General features: G+C 42.5%; 1 protein-coding gene across 18 annotated transcripts in view; it reads right to left on the bottom strand.

Moving 5' to 3' along the window:
* RBFOX2 (RNA binding fox-1 homolog 2) overlaps window positions 1-18625 on the bottom strand; it is a 161770-nt gene that overhangs the window by 17624 nt on the left and 125521 nt on the right. For 17 of the 18 annotated variants that reach the window (XR_004307447.1, XR_004307453.1, XR_004307454.1 and 14 more), the window contains 2 exons: window positions 4598-4690; window positions 1809-1869 (listed from right to left, as the gene is read on the bottom strand). Coding sequence is in view for 14 of the 18 variants with exons in the window: in XM_032444984.1 (XP_032300875.1) it covers window positions 1809-1869; window positions 4598-4690 (154 nt within the window). In the remaining 4 variants the exon portion in view is untranslated. Of the gene's footprint in view, window positions 1-1808; window positions 1870-4597; window positions 4691-13082; window positions 13137-18625 lie in introns of all 18 variants that reach the window. The other variant, XM_032444987.1, reaches the window with a different exon arrangement.

Here is an 18625-nt window from a genome sequence, read left to right as displayed (position 1 = left end):
TCCTATCATCTTTACGCTCCTTTCCAGATGAAAGCCTTCCCAGAGAACTGGTTTTAATATCATCTGGATAACTGGCAAGAACTGAAGTCATCAACACAAAACACACAGGAGAATAATGCTTAAAGGAGCCACCACTGGCCTGCCACTGTGGAAGGGGAGTGAGGAAGAGCACGTTCCCCTGTCAGATCTAGAAACCTGTCTGCCATCCCTACCAGCTTCCTCTTTGGGCACACAAAGATGGGTGTAGAACTAACAACGTGATCTGGGCTGGCATGGAAAGAGGAGGGAAGACTGTATCTGCTCAGCTAGCAATCACACAACTATTTCTATTGAAAAAGATTCCAACCTCTCCTCTATCTAGCTTTAGGAGTCCTGATACACACACTGCACTTTCACCACTCCTACTCAGCCTAGAAACCTCATGAGGTGCAGCCCATCAACACCACTCCCCCATGTGAACCAGTGAGATGCAATGCATGCTTCCTCTGTGAGTGTGGGCAAGCTGTCCTGCACTGCACACCTTGCTGGCAAACACTAATGCAAGTGATAACAATAACTGGATTGGGATCGGCCCTGTGACACTGAAACAATTGTACCACCACTTGCTAGCATGCCTTATGCTTGGCCTAATACCGAGTCCCTTGCACAGTTTTAAAGCAAACACCGCAGGCTGCTAAGGCACAATATTCCTGTTACCACGTTTCCCAAGTCCTAAGACCAGGTTTTGATACCAAACAGCCATACACAATTTCTGTCCTTCCTCTCATGCGCATGTAACATGGTTGTACTGCCTTTCACTATAAGATTTCCTAATTCCTTTCAAATACTAAAAGCCAGAATCCCAACCTTTCTGCCTGTCCCTGCTTCCCCAGTTCTACAACCAAAAAAAACCACCAACTATATGATCTGCAAGGAGCCACACAACAACTCAGGAGCAGAACCACAAAAAAAAATCTTTATTTTCTTGTTTCTGAATCTTAGGTTGTAATTAGAAGAGATTCTTGCACAAGCAACTACCTATGCAACAAGCTTCCTGCTTGTTGAAGCTGTTCAGGAACATTTTCAGGCCAAGAAGAATTTTTCCTGCTTGGCTCAGGACTAAGATTGAAATTCAAAATGCTTATCAAAGCAGCATTCAGTTCAGACAGGAGAAGAATGACTTTTTAATGCTATATATGTGCCTATGCAGTAAAATCACTGCACAGACATAAGAACCTAGATAGCCCAGTAAAACAGGGGCTTCATCGCCCAAACAACTTGGTCATTCTCTATTCAGGTTTGTTGGAAAATGAATGAATGCCAGACACAGCCTGCAACAAGGGAACATACAAATAGCCCAGTGCCTCTATTTTCCCAGCTGCTTGGGGGTAGTTGCACTTTTGCTGTTAGAACTTGAGCTGAGATATATCCAGCTATGTATCTTAAGCAATACTTCATTTATTTAGGTATTTATGTGGTGGTCAACCCAGTGCAGGCTGGCACAGCATCAGCCTGCAGCAGTGGCAGGTGACACAACAGACTTTGGGTTCTTTTCCTAGCTTGGTCATACTGAGCACAACACTATTCTTCTCGCTACCCTAACTTCTCCACCTGAAAAATGGTACTCCTTCATCAACTCGTACAGTTATACAGAAGCATAATGCTGTAGATTAGAGCTTAGGAGCAGTTTTTCCTTTTGGGGAGAGGGTTTGTTGGCTTTTGTTTGGCTGGGGAGGTCCTGATGAGAGCCCATGACTTTCCCTCAGTAGGAAGCTTTTGTCTTCCTTCTAACCTTTCAGCTCATCACTAGTACAAACAGTCTCTCTTACCATTTGCATATGGCGTGACCATCTTCTTATTGGTCATCACTCGTGCTGTGGCGTTGTTAACCTACAAGCAAAAAGGGGATGGGGAGGAGAGGGAAGGAAGCAGAGGACATTAGGGAAAACAATGGAAAACTCTGATATCTCACACACACACACACACACACACACACACACACTCACACATACACACTACACTTTTTCTGAGCAAAAAAATTAAAATTAAATAACTAATTTTACAAAAATGCAGTTTTAAAATTACTTTTAACAATTGCCATTTAATTTTAAATGTTACAGCTAAACATGGCACTTTAAATTATGCATTAAACAAAAGGCCAACAAGAGTAAAGTGCAGATTCCCAGACACCCTGGCACCCCTTGCTGCATGGTTACCATCAGCTCATCCCTCTGAAGGGCAAAACATTTGGTGCTCACAGCTGCAGCCCAGGATAAGAAAGCAAGGCAGGTGATGCACATGCTGACTTTTTTTCTCAAGCCCACCACTGGATTGGGGCCCACAGATTACAGGCAGGTTTGAGATAGGAAAACGTAACCTGCAACCCATCAGCTTAAGATTTGAACTGCCACGGTTTGAGATTTTGGGCAAGTCACAAAGCATCTGGCCAGACTGTGTTCACTGATTTGCTCCCCACCGTGTTTAAATCTTTTTCCAAGTTATCTTTTTCCCAAATAAAGAGAAGAAAATGGACAGCAGTAGAGCTGGGTCTTTCATTGTTGTTGTTTATTGTGCCCTCCACCCTCTTTACAGAGCTCTGCATCGTTCCAAGCGGTTTGATTGCTCAAGCAAGTGGGGTGTTACCACAGAGATGGTGCTGACAAAGAAAAGATGGACCAGTTTGGAAGCCAAGTTACTGCAGCCCTGCGTCAGACAGCCTCAGAGTTCTTGCAAAGAGGGCAGAAGTCTTTATCCAATGTCAATAATCTACCAAAACACCTACCAAATGAGAATATGGGTTAAGAAAAAAAAGAATACTATAAGGATAAAAGCTGCTCTGGGCCCTTGAGACTTACGGAAAGGTGAGCTTATGCGAGGCGGGGAATCTGGAACTACATTTACTCTTGTTTTAGCCCCAAAACAATTGAAACATTTCACATTTAAAAAGAAAGAATGGGAAACAACAATGATGAGACTGAGAGCATGCAGTTAAAAACACACACAGATAAAAGAAAGAAAATAAAACACCACAACTGATTCAGAGGGTGGGGAGGGAGGTGGGAGGAGATAGGGTCTCACAGACAATCATTAAGATGGAGCGAGTGCCTGAAATCAGCTGCTACAGCAAAGTGCAACACAAGCACTTAAAGGAAAAATTGCCAGAACCGATCAGAAACCACCAGTCAGCAAAGAGACCAACAGCTGCATTTAAACGAGTAAAGAAATAAACTGGGAAAGGGAGGGGGGGAAAAAAAGAAGAAAAAAAAAAGGTATAGGAAAGGAACAGTAACAGCTACAAACAGGTCTCAGAGCAGCAGAAAGAAGGGGCAGGAGAGAGAGAAGAGGAAATGGGTGCATTAATAAAAACCAGCCAAACTGGAGTTCAGTAACTCTGAGTAAGATGTGCAAGGGGAAAATCACCATGAAGTCAGTAATCAAACAGCTCAGACTGCTACAAAACGATATGTACATCCAAAGTCCAGGCGGCATTACTCAACAGCATTGAAAATAAAAGGGGGAGAAGGGGGAAGGAGGTGGGTGGGGACAACAAGTCAAATCACATTTCGTTGTGTTAATGTGAGATGGCAGATGGATTTTTTTTCTTTCTTAAATTTGTTTTTTTTTTTTTGTAATTTTAAGAAAAATTAAAAAAAAAAAAAGAAAAAAAGAAAAGCTTCTTCTCTAGCGCTTTCGTTTCACTTACCGCCAACTCGTACCATCGCCAGCATTGTGTATAGTTACCATGGAAAGAGTGAGTCAAGTGAAGGGCCCTAAACGCTAGACCATCGAAAAGGGAAATAAAAAAAACAAAAAAACAAAACAAAAACAAACAAAATAAAAAAACAACAAAAAAAGCAAAATATGCAGACATCTTACTCAAAACGGCGGCTTTTGTTTTTTGATTTCATATCTGTTCAAATAATTGTACTTTTTTGTTTGCTTCTTTTCAAGAAAGAGGGAGAGAAGAAGGAAGAGCCAGTTAGCCTTCACCATGGTGGATCACCAAAGTGGGCCTACCCCACGTCTACGGCCCTGCTGGCCGCCCAACATCACCCCTTCACACCCATCTAGGGCCCATGGGAGAGCCTGGAGCGTTGCAGCCCAGCTGCCACCCAGCAGCCCAGAACCAGAGCTGCCCCCCCACCTCCCCAACCCATCATCTCACACTTGTGTGGAGGAGAACTGGCCTGGAGGAAAGAGAGGAGACTGGCTGGCCCCCTGCTCTCTGTGCAGGCACAGAGTTACAAGTCGGACAGTACTCTTTTGGTTAGTGTCGTTCAGGCCTGATAACAGGAGACTGGAGCCTCGCAAACTGAAGCAAAGGAAAAATCAAGACAGCAGAAGGGCAAAAATTTGGAGTGGGTGGGGAAAAAAACAAAAACAAAAAACTCAATAAAAAAGGAAACAGAAAAGAAGAATACCCAAAACAACGATAAAAATATTTCATAAAGGAGTGTAAAACTTGTATACGTTTCAGTGCAGGGAGGTGAAGGACACAGACACAAACACACACGCACACACGAGACTGGGATCCAAATGTGAAATAAGTGAGGCAAGACACAAAAAGAAATCAAAAGAATAAATATAAAGAAGAAATTGAATTACTGAAGACATGCACCTCGATTTTACGGCCCTCTACCACGGTGCCGTGTAATTTCTCCCTGGCCCTGTCTGCATCAGCACTATTCTCGAAAGTTACGAACCCGAATCCCTGCATGCAGCGGGAGAAGGGGGGAAAACATGCACATCGTTATATATTGAAATACTGATCTCTAGGTAAATAGAGAAAAAATATCACAGTATGAAATCGACATCAGCACAACTCAGCAATAACCTCCTAGAGTCACATTGTCGGTTCATGCATGTTTCATAAATGAAAGAAATTAAAATTCAATAAAACAAAAGGAACTGTAATCATAATAAGAATAATAAGAGTAATTTCAAAAAGAAAACATAAAAGCAATTGAGGCCAGACCAAAAAAGAAGTACAAAGTTACTCGAGACAATTTGTTTTGTTTTAAGGTTTTTTGGTTGCGGTTTTTGGTTTTTTTTTTCCTTTTTTCCTTTTCAAAGAACTAAACCTGACATAGGCAGAGGGTTAGATTCTGTCCCTGACAGCAAACGCACACAGTGCTGAGCCCGTTTCCTGCCCCAGACGCAGGACAGGACAGCGCAGCACTTCGATCTCTTGAACATTAACTGCCATCTGAGTTCCTGGCATCGGGAAATTCAAACACTGAACTTTGTTTTTCCCACCTGTAAAATGGAGACATTAATAAACACCTACCTTGGAGAGCAGCTGAGAGGAAAGGCTGTTTGCAAAGCATCCTTTGCAAGCTCTTCAGGGCACAGCTCACGCCTACTCCTAGGCCTATAGCTTCCCTAACAATGCATGGGGCCCTGAGAGAAAGGAGGGCTTCTCGGTAGCATCAGGAGAAGAACATCACTCAACGTGAAGATTTAGAACAATTAGGGTTGTTCTAATTTCCATATTTTCCTACCTGTGCCATGTTGGACCTGCAGGTAAGCCTGAACACCTCAACACAGACCTACAGGTAAGGAGAGGGTTTTTCTGGCATTTCTGGCCTACTGTTCCCTCCTTCAGGGACTGCCACTCATCTTACTAGCTTTGTTCTAATATTGGAATCTCTGTGCTGTGGGTGGTGATGATCCTGCCTAGATACACCACAAAGCTTGAAGAAAACATGCAGCAACAAGCTCAGGGACTACCAATGCGTCCCCCTTGATCGTAACACTGATTCAGATTTACCTAGTCTATGCGTCTAGACAGGGCACGTACAGTGTTCCTGTCCCACATGCTCACATGGCCATCAACTCAAGCAGATGGGTACAAGGGCAGTTGAAAACATGCTCACTTCCAGAGCTGAGTGTGCTGACAGGCAAGCAGATCTACGACTAAGGGTATTAGGAATTTAGCTTGTAGGAAATGGTGCTCTACCATAGACGATCATGAAGACACGATTTCCATGCCATTGCAGAGAGCAGGGTCAAGCCAAAAACTCGCCTGTGTTTTGCTTTCAGGGTACCTTAAGAACAGGAGAACTGGCTTCTATGGCTTACTATAAAGCAAATCCCAGTTTAACGCACAGGCAGAAAGACCAAGGTCTGCATCCAATGTAATGAAAACTCCTGATATTAAGCAGAGCACTGGGTAAGGTAATCAACTGCAAGCTATGCCACATCAGGGAAATGGCATGCCAGCCTGGCATGCCCTCCATGAAGCTCAGGGTCAGGATGCGTGGATAGTCAAAAAATACCATCTTGATTTCTAGGCACTGTTAGCAACAAGACACAAGCAAGCCATCACTCTAAGTGCTTTCTAAAAGGCTGTACCACACTAATCTTAAGAAGCTGCCTTGCACATGCTGGCCTTTATCATCCACAGCTAGGCTTCCAGCACAAAACCGTTAAATGTCTGTAAAATGTAATGTAGCCTTTCTTTTTTTCTATTTCCTATCTCAGCAACAGCAGTAATCAAAAAAGGAAGAGAAAAAGAAAGAAAACCAAAACTTGGATATCCCAATACTGTCACATTGAAACCAATAAGAGCACTCCCTTTTGGGTGCCAAGCCTCTAATCTAAAACTTCAGATAATTTCTCTTCCCCAGCTTGAAGGAAATAAAAGGCTATATAGATAACAAACTGTTGCCTTTTTCAGAACAACAAATGCTTTCAGTTGCAATGATTTAAAATCAGAGCTACAAGAGATAGGGGCCAATAAATCAGTCCAAGCACACGCAACTCTCAAAGAGGTTGCAGGGAGCTGGGGGGTGGTATAATAACAAAGCTGATTATGAAGGGCCGGTGCATTATATCTGCTTCAAAGAGCCCTCACGGAGAAAGGGGAGACTGAGAAATAAAGTAACACGTTTCCCTCCGTTCGATATAATGGGGGAAAAAGCATCTTAAAAAAGGTTTGAGGAGGAGGGGAGGAAAAGACTGCGACAGCAATCTCTATTTCCCTCTTCTCTTTTGACATGAAAATTTTTGTTTGTTCTAGACAATCCTGCAGAGCCTGAGCACGATTTATGTCTTCTGTGATGCTGTGAACTGAAAGCTGGAGAGCAGAGGGAAGGTAATTTTTTAGACATTAGCCTGTGCAGACTAGAACCAAATTAAGACCATTTAAATTCACGTTTGTTCTCAATTAATGAAGTCTGTAAGGGATTTTAAGACATTATCATAAAATACCTTTAAACTGACTTGGAATTTTCAGTATTTTTAGTAAGTTAAATCAAGGTAGGGTACAATCCACATGCAGACTAGATAGGAATAATTAACAACGTGAATTAAAACAGAGTTAATTTGATTCTGAACAACATAAGTAATTAACCGTATTTTTTATTATTCAAAGATCAGTCCTTAGCTTATGCAACTCTTTGTTGAAAACCATTTAACGTCAATGCTGAATTAACACTTTACATAGTCAACTATGATAGAGTCAATATTTGTGCCCGCTTGGTTAGTCTTCTTAATGCAACTCTTAGACATTCACATTTTCATCAGGAAAAACAAGTGAGCCATGCTTGACATTTCTATTATTTCCAAGTTTGAAAATCAGCAATTAAATACACATTTTTGAAGCGGGGAAGAAGAATTATACATGTATTTTAAATTCCTTCTCACAGATGACCTGCAAAGAATAGGGATTAATGTGTACCTAGAAGCATATTCAACAAAGCGTTCTCAGTTTTCCCTCCCAAGGTTGTCTTAACCATAAAGAAAACAACAAGAACAGGAGGCAGATGACCAATGTCTGCTAGCTCAGATCTACAGCAGGTTCTGGTTTGCCCCACAGTACTATGTGTGGAGCCAGAGGAAGGGAAGATGCAATCCTGGGTTAAAAAAGCAAAAAAAAAAAAAAAAAAGATGACTTAAAGTTTTTAGAATTCATATAAATAGCTCGCATTCAATAAAGCTGTTATAATAACAAGGCTGATTTTTTGCAACATTTCCCCTCCACCAACAACTGCAGGGAACTTTTTCCAAGCAGAAAATAAACGTAAGCTTCAATGTACTCAGTGGGCACTGAATAACCCCAGCAAACATTTCCAGAACTTGTGAGCAAATTTGCAGGGCCAGACTAAGCCCCCATTTACCCAAAGGTTTATTCAAAGGGCCTGAAGAGACCGAGTAACTGTCACCCTTTTAGTCTGGCCTCAGACTCTGCAATAAATAACAAGCAACATGATGAGCAGTGTCAAAATAAATAAATAAATAAATAAATGTATAGAGAGAGTATTTGAACGTTTCCATCTCTGAAGAATGAGAAAGAAAATTTACCATGTAACCGTAAAGGGAGAAATCAAAAGCAGACGGTTCTCCTGGGTGTGGCCAGAACACAGAAATTAAACAAACAAAAATAATAAAAATAAAATAAAACAAATAAAATAAAATAAAATAAAAACAAAGGAAGCTAAACAGAGCCCCTTGAAATCCATGCATTGTTAACCCTTCATTTGTCATGGAGTTTAGACAGTCACCTCAGCAGCAGAGTCTTTGCCTTGTACCCCCACAGAGCACGCAGCCAGCAATGGGCTTTGCCTTCCTCTACTGCTGTGCTCCTTTTTAAACAGATTATATATCCCCCCTTCCCCTTCGCCCCTCCCCCTCCCCCCATATTTAACCACCTTTTAGGAGCCTGAAAAAAGGCCACGGTACAGAAGTTTAGGCTACCTGTTTCCAAGGCATCTGAGAGCGGAGGAGGGTTTCAGTGTAATCCACCTGAGATGAGCAGGACTGGGATGCACCGACAGGAACACAGCCCAAAATTCATCACACTTTACCTGAGTTACATGCACTCACTTCAAACTGGTGAGGGAACCAATGTAAACCAAAGCTGCCATCACTTCCACAGCCCTTCCAAATCCCTACATGACTCCTGAGCGTGTCTTGAAATTCAAGGCCCTGACCACCTACCTGCGCTACCCAGCGAACCTAGCTAAAAATGAGAGCTTATCTTCTGCTGGCTTAATATCAGACTCTCCCTCTCCCAGATCATTTTTTTATTATGATTTTTAAATCCATTCCCTCACATTTTTGCTAATATACCAACTCCCTGCCCAATCAACTTCAACCTTAATTACTCAAATTTAAGTAAACCAGTTCACAGTGGTAACTCATTCATTTACTATCATGGAGTTGAAAGTAGCAAGAAAAGATTTACACATTTTTATACAGCCTTCTGCACGAGTTTCTAGTTAGTACAGACGTATTTATGGATTTTCACCCACCCAACACCTGCATTTCCCTTGGGAAGACCAGATATAAGCAACTATACAATTACTGAAGAAAATACCGCACTTTAACACTTGACTCCTAAACAAGAATTCAGAGACCACTCTCCTTTTCACAGACCTGGGCTTCCCAACTGGTTTGTAGTAGGGGAAGACTTGCAATGTCCTGAAATCCTAGGCTTTCACTCTGCACTAACACAAACTCTTGCCATATAGAAACTGAAAACATCCCTCTCCTTCAGCCAAGGCTTTGCTGTGTGCTTACGTACCCTTGGAATCTGAATGTCATTAAGGGCACATCTCAGAATGCCACCGGGCAGACAGCATCAAGCAGAGAGCTGGGACTGCCCTCCCCTGCAGCTTTATGAATGTCATGGGCTTCTCGTTTTAAGTGCTACTCAGGCAGACTGCATTAATTCTGCAAATATGTCCATTTGTTCAGTTCAGCACAACAGTGCCAAAATATGCACCTACATGATACAACTCCACAAGAAGAGGTGTGGGAATCCTACCCCTCAGCTTTCTCTGGAGGTGTTTTACTCATGGTTCAGTGAAGCGCATGGCAAACTGCAACCATGATCAGAATGCTATTTCTAGGCATTTATTTATATGGGTCAGACTAGAATTGTGAAGGCACACAGGACAACTGGAGCTAACTGATAGCTTCCTGGAAGCAAACAAAAAGGAATAGATAAATTGAGGGAAGACTAATGTCATTCTGTCATACAAGCTACCGAATAAACTAAATGGGATTCAAGGGATGTTTCAAGCTTGTGTCTTGTTTCCACATGTAGCTGAGCAGCATCAGTGTGAAGTCTACCCACATAATCCTACTACATTTGTTGAATCCAGACAGAAATCGAGTTAGGGAACAATCATTCACATTGCTTTCAGAGGAGAATCAGCAAAACTAATTACTAGCTGCCTCTCAGTCTGCCGTGATACGGAAAGACAACAAATAACACCTCCTAAGCCAAGCACAAGAACCTGAGGCATGAGGTGGCTGTGATGTACACACACTGCTCTTCCAAACTTCTTAAATGCACAGAGACCCTGAACACACAGTGTGTCTGGTATGGTTCCCTCAGGCACACCACTACGGCTGTGGAAGAACACTGCCTGGTCATCTCAGATGGATTCAAAAGGCAGATTACCCACTGCAGCTCTCCTCCAGGCTCTCCTGCCTGCCATCACTGGAGCAGGCCCAGGGTCAAAGCGCTGCTCATGGTAGCCTGCAGTTTGGGATTTGCCTGTACCTCTTAAATATTGACAAAACATATACACAAAACTCTACACCCTTAGGAACCCAGGGAAGGGGAGGGAGCATTGAGAACACAGCACAAGGCAGGCAACAGGAGCATCTGCTTTCGGTTTCCCAAAAGAGAGGAGGAGGAGAAGAAGAAGAGAGAGAGGTTTCATATCATTAGATTAGAATGGAAACCACAGGGCAGGAAAATGCATTCCGATTTTGTTTTTTCCTAAGGTGGAGGAAGAACCCAAGAGTGAGTGAGTGGCCTCCAGAAAGATCAGTTTCCTTTGCTTCACCATCAGATCACCAGACTATTGTTTTTCCATTATTATGTGAATACCAGGTGCTTCGTGCAGCTACACCCCACTCAAACACTGGGGCCTCCCATTTTCATGCTAAGCAGGAATAATCTCACATTCTTTTAAAACACTGATTATTTTAGCTTGAGAAGGATGCAGGGGTACCACAAAATTATTCTTTGGGTGTTTTCTCATTCTGTTCAGATTCTGCCCCATTCCTCATATTGGCTATCAGTTCTGCAACTGCTTTTTGCTGTAAGATGACCAAAAAAAAAGCAGTAGAAAACTGCATGGTCATGAACTGGAAGAACAACTCCTTGGATTGCTTTACTTTTTCATATGTTTATTACGGGCTTGGGATAAAATTGGTCAAGGAACTCTTCAGCAACCATTTTTGTTTTAACTGAAAACCAGAAGCCTTGATCTTTAACAATTGCAGAAGCAAACAGCTTTCATGGTCATAAATCAAGCCTTCGCAGAAAGCCTCCCATGTTAGTGTTGCCTACAAGGAAAAGGGCAGCAGTGGGTGTTTAATATGGATGTATGGATGGAAGAACAAGAGTGAAGTTCATGTGTGGAGAAGAAAACGTTGTGCTGGAAAGCACAGGCAGCGGAAGATGAGGGATAGAGCTCACCACTTTGTCAGGCCACTTATTTTCATTCTTTCTTTTGCACTTACATCCAAAAAAAATATGTATATAGGGATTTTGATAGAGGCCAGAGGCTACCCCCAAAGCCAAACAGAAATGACTAAAATTGAGACTAATTCGCAGACAGTTCTGGCCTATAAATATCAGAAGAACAGCAGAGAGCAGAATAAATATTTACAAACTCAGCATAGCTAATTGTTTGGGTAAAGCGTATAGATTTTTATCCCCAAAGGGAAGTAAAGCTCTCTAACTAAGCCATAAAGGCATTTACTCTTTCAGACTGCTTTATTAAAACAACAAAAAGAAATAAGAAATACCATGTTTGGTGGTGGAGTTTTAAGCACAAACTAAGCGTGGAAAGGGAAAGAGCCGAATCTCATTTGTTTTGTACACAGATCAAGTGCTTGCTGGTTTCCAGATAACACAGAGATTGAAGAATTTCAGAATGCATCTTGAGGAACACGGGCTGAATTTGCAGAGGGCTCTGAACATGAACAGACCTCAGAAGGTACGTTAAAGCAAAGAGGCCACGTTAAGATAGTGAACCTCAAATCCAGGAGACAGACATACAAACTCTAAACTGGAACTGCTTAGCTGGATTGCAACTTCAAAATCTCTTGTGTGCATGCACACATGTGCACACACGTGTACGTGGGGAGTAGGGAAGTTTTGTTTTAATTGAAAATGGGAATCTTAGCATTGATTAAGTCAAGCAGAGTATAGACATGCACTGTGCAAGCTTCCCCCATAGAGCTTTGGCAATGCACCTTGCTCCTGACCTGCAAAACTCCCTGCTATTCCAGTGCTGAACCTCCTGGGCAGAGAGAGAATCACATCAATTTGTCATTGTGGTGACACTGGTTACATGATGAGAACCAACTGCCAATTAGGACAAAGAGCACTGAATCTCTCTGCAACTGACCTGAGCAACATCTAAAATTTCATTTTCAGAGAAATAAATTACCATTGGCTCTCAACAAAACCTCCCTCTTAAGGAGGAAGGTAGGTGTGCAAGTGCAAATTCAATGGGGAGAGGTCCACAGGGGCAGGGGGAGGGGAATGAGGATGCTTTTATTAAGTATCAAATATCTCAAATGTGAAAGGTCAGTCTCTCAGAAACACTGAGCAAGTCTGTAAAGGAGAATAAACAAGATCCTTCCACATGTTAGATATTACAGTTATTCTAGGGGAATATTTTAATGCAATGAAGATGTGGCTTCATTGGAGCAGGGCTGTTAGCCTTTATTTCTTTATTATTATTATATATATATATTTTATTACTTTGCCATCTCCCTTCATGTGACACTGATTGAATTTATACTGCCTTCCCCACAGGGCACCCATTGCTAGGGCAATGAGAAGGGGTTGTTATGAAGGCTCAAGTGACTCCCTGTTTGTTTGAAGGGCTGGGAACCTGATCCCTTATTACAGATGGGGGCATCTAGGAGCATTTGTACATGCTGCCCAGAAATGACTGTGCTCAGAGTCTGGAGTCAGAGGGAACAGGAGACAGTCCCCAGAATAGCTTTTCCCTTCCCCCATCACACTAATTCCTGCTGATCTCTACAGAGTATATTCTCTAGGCAATGAACTGCCTTTTATTCTGTGCAATCAAAACATGAGAAGCGAGTACAGAAACAGGACTTACCTTGGAGCCGCGCTCATTAAAGATTATCTCTACGTCAAGGATTTTGCCAAATTGCTGTGAAGAGACAAGGGGAAGAAAAGGTTTATTTCTGGCACTCCATTTCAGGTAACGTTTTGGGGCAGGCTAAACATAAGAAGGGAGGTGAGAATATTTCCATCTCTAGCATATACACAAAGGCATAAAATTGCAGTGATGTGACCAAATTCTTTCAGCTTATGGCATGCAGACCCTCTTGGCCACATACACAAGGTGTTTTTTTTCCTCAAAAAAGCCTGAAGAAAGATCTCGAGAAGAGTTTTAGGGATTCCAGCTGGTCCCTGCACAGATCAAAACTGAGGACAACAAGAACTGTAAGTTAAAAAGGCTTCTACACTGTGAAACCATATACTGATCACATCCTTTAGCTGGGAACATACTTTAGCGCTGTTATTGAACTGGTCAGATTCAAACCAGTTAACTATTTGTAAGGCATCACTACTTCAACAGAGCCCCACAGAACTCCACTAGAAATTCTGTATTTCCAAAGGGTAGGTTTGTTCTCCAGAAAGATGCCAAGATCTCATTCTCAGGTACATATGGAAGAGTCATAACTGGTTTCAAAGCAATGTACGTCTCTAGAATCTAAGCATTTTTCCTACCCTTTTCTTTACTAAAGCTTTCAACATCACAGTTTTCCATCTCAACACCTGCAGAAGTTTTAAAGGCTATAGGAAATGAAGGAACAGACAACAAAAGAAGAGAGGATGGTTCCACAGTTAGGAAAGATGATGAACACCACCTCTACGCACCAGCATCCTTCATCTTGGCCACCGTGCAAAGTGATATTTGTCAATTTGTTTTTTTACATCAACATTTCCATATCGAGTCAAGTGGGTATAATGCTTATTTTCTGAGTGCCCTGCTTGAAAGATCTGTGTCCAGATTTGCAGACGTGGAACATTTGCAACAGTAAGCCATGATGACTAAAGAGAAGCTTTGGATATGTAAAGCAGTAAAAAGCTATTAAGTCCCTTCAATCGTCTTTATGCAAATGAAACTCTTCCAACAATTTTAGCTATAGTTTCTGTCTGCTTCCATCTTCCATTCTTAAAAAGGAGATAGTTGTATTCTTTTTACAAATGCTGGATCACAGATGTTGTTTTTACTGTTCTATTGTGTAAGGACAATGCTTGATCTTCTATTCATCTCCAGAACAATTGAATGCATAATATCTTACGTTACACGAAGTTTGAATAATGTTAACGTAAACGTGAGCAGCGACTGCATCTTCCTTTAAGCCTCAACATCCCAGACAGCCAGGCTTGATCCATGCTGGATCCTCTTTTGACCACTGCTGTGCCAATCACAGCTGAAATACATTTTCTATTTCTATCCCATGCTTGGTGTGGGCTTGTCTATAAAGGAGATTAGCCATTGATTGCTTTTTGTTGTCTTTGTTACTTGGGCACCGCCATGAAAGAAATCAGTCACGACTGCTTTCCTGATAAACTACAAGTGTTTCAGTGTAGTTACAAGACAGGCTGAACCAATTTGACAGCTTACGGCTGCCAAAGTGCTGCTCCTGCTCCTTCATCCTTCCTGCCTGGGCTCACCAGCTTCCAAGAGCTGGCCCCAGTTCTCATTCTCACTCATATATCAATTGATACAGCTCACCAATTCCACAAAAGAGTAGCCCAACAAATGCAACGAGCAACACATTTTTGACGGTTTACTGTTCTGAACTGATTCAAAAGGTCATGGGAGCATAAGGCTTTGAGAAGCAAGAGAGAACAGAAAGTTGAATGCTCAGCCCAAGAGTGAGATCCGTCCCTGCCAGATCAGCTCAGCTGTCTCGCCTTGCCACACACGCTGAAACAGGCAGGCTCTTGATAAATGCAAATGGCAAAACTATTTTCAGAAACTTCAGAGCCATCAAAAATCACCGGTTCCTTCTTCATTAGAGTCATCTTAAAAGAGAACAAACTGTGCAGCTTCTGGTGCACAATTATGCTTTGCCATCTTCCCCTTTATCCACACCCAGCTGGGCCTGGATACTCGGGTATTGCTGCCAGAGCTGCTTGCCAGCCCCATTTGGCCAAGCTCACCACTCAGAGTTTCCACACCAACGGGAAACCTTGTCTTGTGCCTCTAATTCCTCAGGACTGGCAGAAAGCTGGAGGTAATGCTGAATGTAAGTGATCTCTGAGAGAGACGGAGGGCTGCAACCCTACCCTGAAGATGAAGGAGATATACGTGTTGTTTCCCAGGTGACAATTAAGACAGTCAAAGACCGCTGCTGCTGCAGCAGGTACACGCTTGAAGCCTACAGTGGCCTATGGCCACCTCACCACTTTTCCACATAAGCCATGTTTGATGAAGCAAGAGGGAAAAAACTAGCATGGACAACAACAGCTAACTGTTGTACTGAGGGCTGCTGGTAAGGTTCTGTGCTCTGTGAAATTCCTTGCGAGAAAGCAGTGTGGCTGTGAGGCAGCAGGACGTGTGCTGGGCTATCCAAGACTTTGCTGCAGCAGTTGCTACAGCTGCTCTGGCTGCTCCAAACATCGCAGCTCTTGTCCTTAGTGCTGCAATGGTTACAGTAGATCCAGGACTGGAGGGTTTCATTTTTTGGTTGTATGCCAGAATTTTCCTGGAGAATGAAAGCAGGAAAAAAAGAACTAGCTCATTTTAGCAGTTTATATCTCCTTCAAAGCTGAATCTAATTGAGTGGAACATAAAAAGGCACTTTGTTTTCCAATGGTGCTTCCCCTACCAATGTCAACAACCGACTGCAAACAATGGAAGTTTTAAGAGCTCCCTTGCAAAAGGTTACAAATTCTGTACAGATAAGCCAGGCCATCTAAAAACAATGATCAACACCAAATGCCCCTGTATTCATTTTTTAAAATCACGTATACAGGCATGTTTGTGTTTTACAGCAGACAGTGGCTCGAGCCAAATACAACAAGACCCGTGTTCATGTCACCCATGATGGGGACTAACCCTCTAATCTCTGACCTTGAAGGCATGAATCACTGTGCTCACAGACCCGATTCTTTCACTCAATTATTACCATGAACGCCTATTTACAACCCAGCAGAGCAGCAGTGGAAAAAAATTCTGAGCACAAGCTTCTAAAGAAAGCGTATTAGAACTACACATCTCAAACACTCTTCATCATGACTTCAGCAGCTTACTATGCGACTGAGAGACCAGCACATCACCCTGATACACATCAGGTCACACAAGAAGCCTTCTCCATGAACTGGCTGTGTGTGAGATATATATGTACATATCTCAATCATCTGGTAGGTATATATATATGTACACACACACTTTCAATTATGCTATGGCATAGGGGTCTCAGAATCTTGCTGTGCCTTAGTTCTCCACTCCCTGAAGTGATCTTATATGTGTGTTCAGCTATTTTTCAGGAAAGGAGGTAAATTAGAATCATCTTTTCTGCAATGGCAGCAAGGACTGATGGAGATTACAGTTTTAACAGGTATTAACAGACAACAGCCATGAACACAACCCAATTTTCTTGCTTGAAGTTGATGCACCTCATAGGAGCAAGGGCATTGTGAAAGGAGAAGCATGCTGTGTGTTTCTTTCTACCCACATGACACAAAGGCAGCAGATTTTTCCAGCAGAGGCCATAACTACATTACATATAATAAATTTGAGAGATCTGGCACCAGAGAGCTTTTGCCTTCCAAGGCACTGACAGTTTGGTAGGGCCCCTCCTGCAGGCTCTGTTCCAGCTGGCCCTACCTCCTCTGCCTGTCTAGAGCTTTCAGAAACCAGCTCCAAAACGTGCCAGACAAATAACTTAACCCTACAGAAGCCAGCAAGAGGGATTATAAGGTGAATTCTCTGTAAGTTATGGAACAATCAAAAGGTAACATGAGCCACTATCTGACAACCTCCTACTGCTACAACAGAATTTTCCATGCCCAAGCAGCTATGCAATTCACTGAGAGATGAGTGCAGTAAAGTACCTAAACCCAGAAGATATCCAACAGTCCGTTTTCAGTGAGAGTCCAAATTCCACTAGAAGTTCAACATCACCAAGAAACCAATTGCTTATGCAGGAAATAATTTCAGGTCCTCAAGCCTGAGGTGCACAAGCAAGTGTACTTTGTATGCAGGAGGGGCCATTGCTGCAGTGAGTGCCCTTGCTCCAGCTCCCAACCTGACGGGATGTCTTTCAGCTAAGAACATCTGTATCTGGAACTGCACCCACAGAAGCAGCAGAGACTCCAAGATGGGTTAGAGAGGACTCGTAAAACCTTTATGAGACAGTCCAACAGCTCATGACAGCTGCTGTGGCACACGTACTTCTGTAGAGGAGTGCTGTGGTCCCTGGTGTGGCCATTCAGACAGAGCACGATGCTCAAGCAGTGCTGAGCCATCACCACTCAGTCACAGAAGGTGACTCCTGGAACTGCACTGGTGAAACATCAGGATGAACAGCTCTTCTAACACTACTCGGTTAGATCAATCAGCAGAAGCAAAGGCCTGGTGCTACCTTACCACAGGAAGACCTAGGAAAGGATCTCAATACCCAAAAGATAAGTTTCCTCCTTTGAATGTTCAATCTAATCAAAAAGCAGACAAGTCCCTTTGCAGACCTTTCCTATTATTCTTGTTCCGTCAGATTATTTGCCTACCTTAATACCTAACGAGTAGTTTTCTGACATCGTCAGCAGTTGTGTATCATGAATTACTTGTAGATTCAAATCAACTTACTGGTAGAAAGCCCTACCATCAACTTTTCAGCCTGAAAGCATAGGCACATAGAGGTGTTTTGCACTCTTGACACTAGAAGGAAGTTCAATGAGAAATTATATCCACTGATTTGTTTTAGGAAACAGAGTGCCAAGAGGCCGAGACTTTCAGGTTGCAAAACCTTCCAAGAATATTCATGATAGAGGTCCTAGAGTTGAGTTGTTCGGATCACACAAAGCTTCCCTAATCACCTGGGCTGGGCTGAAGAGGTTCCCTCAACAGAAGCAATTAACAACTTACAGTAAGAAACTGTGACAAAAGCTAGGCAAAATGTTGCACTAAAAAGAAAAAAGCCAGCCATTTGAAGCCAGAGCCTGTGATCTCACATTCTTTACACTTCTATCCCACCTTCACCTACAATCGTCATCAACATGTTCCTTATTTTTACCTTATGCTCTTTTTCCTCTCATTTTTAATAACAGGAGAAGATTTGTGAGCACTTGAGAGCATTTCACCAAGGCAAAATCTGAGAAAAATCACTCCTTACTACTTGTGCTGTTGCTTCCACAGCAGATAAGTAGGATTTAGTACACAAATGTCTCTATGAACCGCCAAATCGATCCACTTTGCTTTCGTTTGCGGAGGAAATTTGTGATTTAGCCGAAGAGCAGATGGATATTCCTCTTTTAGCAACCCGGTCCAGCCTTCATCTTCCCCAGGAGACTATGAAGGTCATCAGAGCTGACCACATTATCTCAGTCAGTTTTAAACTGGGAGACAAACTGCTTCTTGAAGCCAAAGAAGGAAGGACTGAAGGTATCAGTGATGAGGTA

Source organism: Coturnix japonica, chromosome 1, assembly GCF_001577835.2.
Source record: "Coturnix japonica isolate 7356 chromosome 1, Coturnix japonica 2.1, whole genome shotgun sequence".
Taxonomy (NCBI): Eukaryota; Metazoa; Chordata; class Aves; order Galliformes; family Phasianidae; genus Coturnix; species Coturnix japonica.
This window is presented reverse-complemented; position numbering and strand designations above follow the sequence as displayed.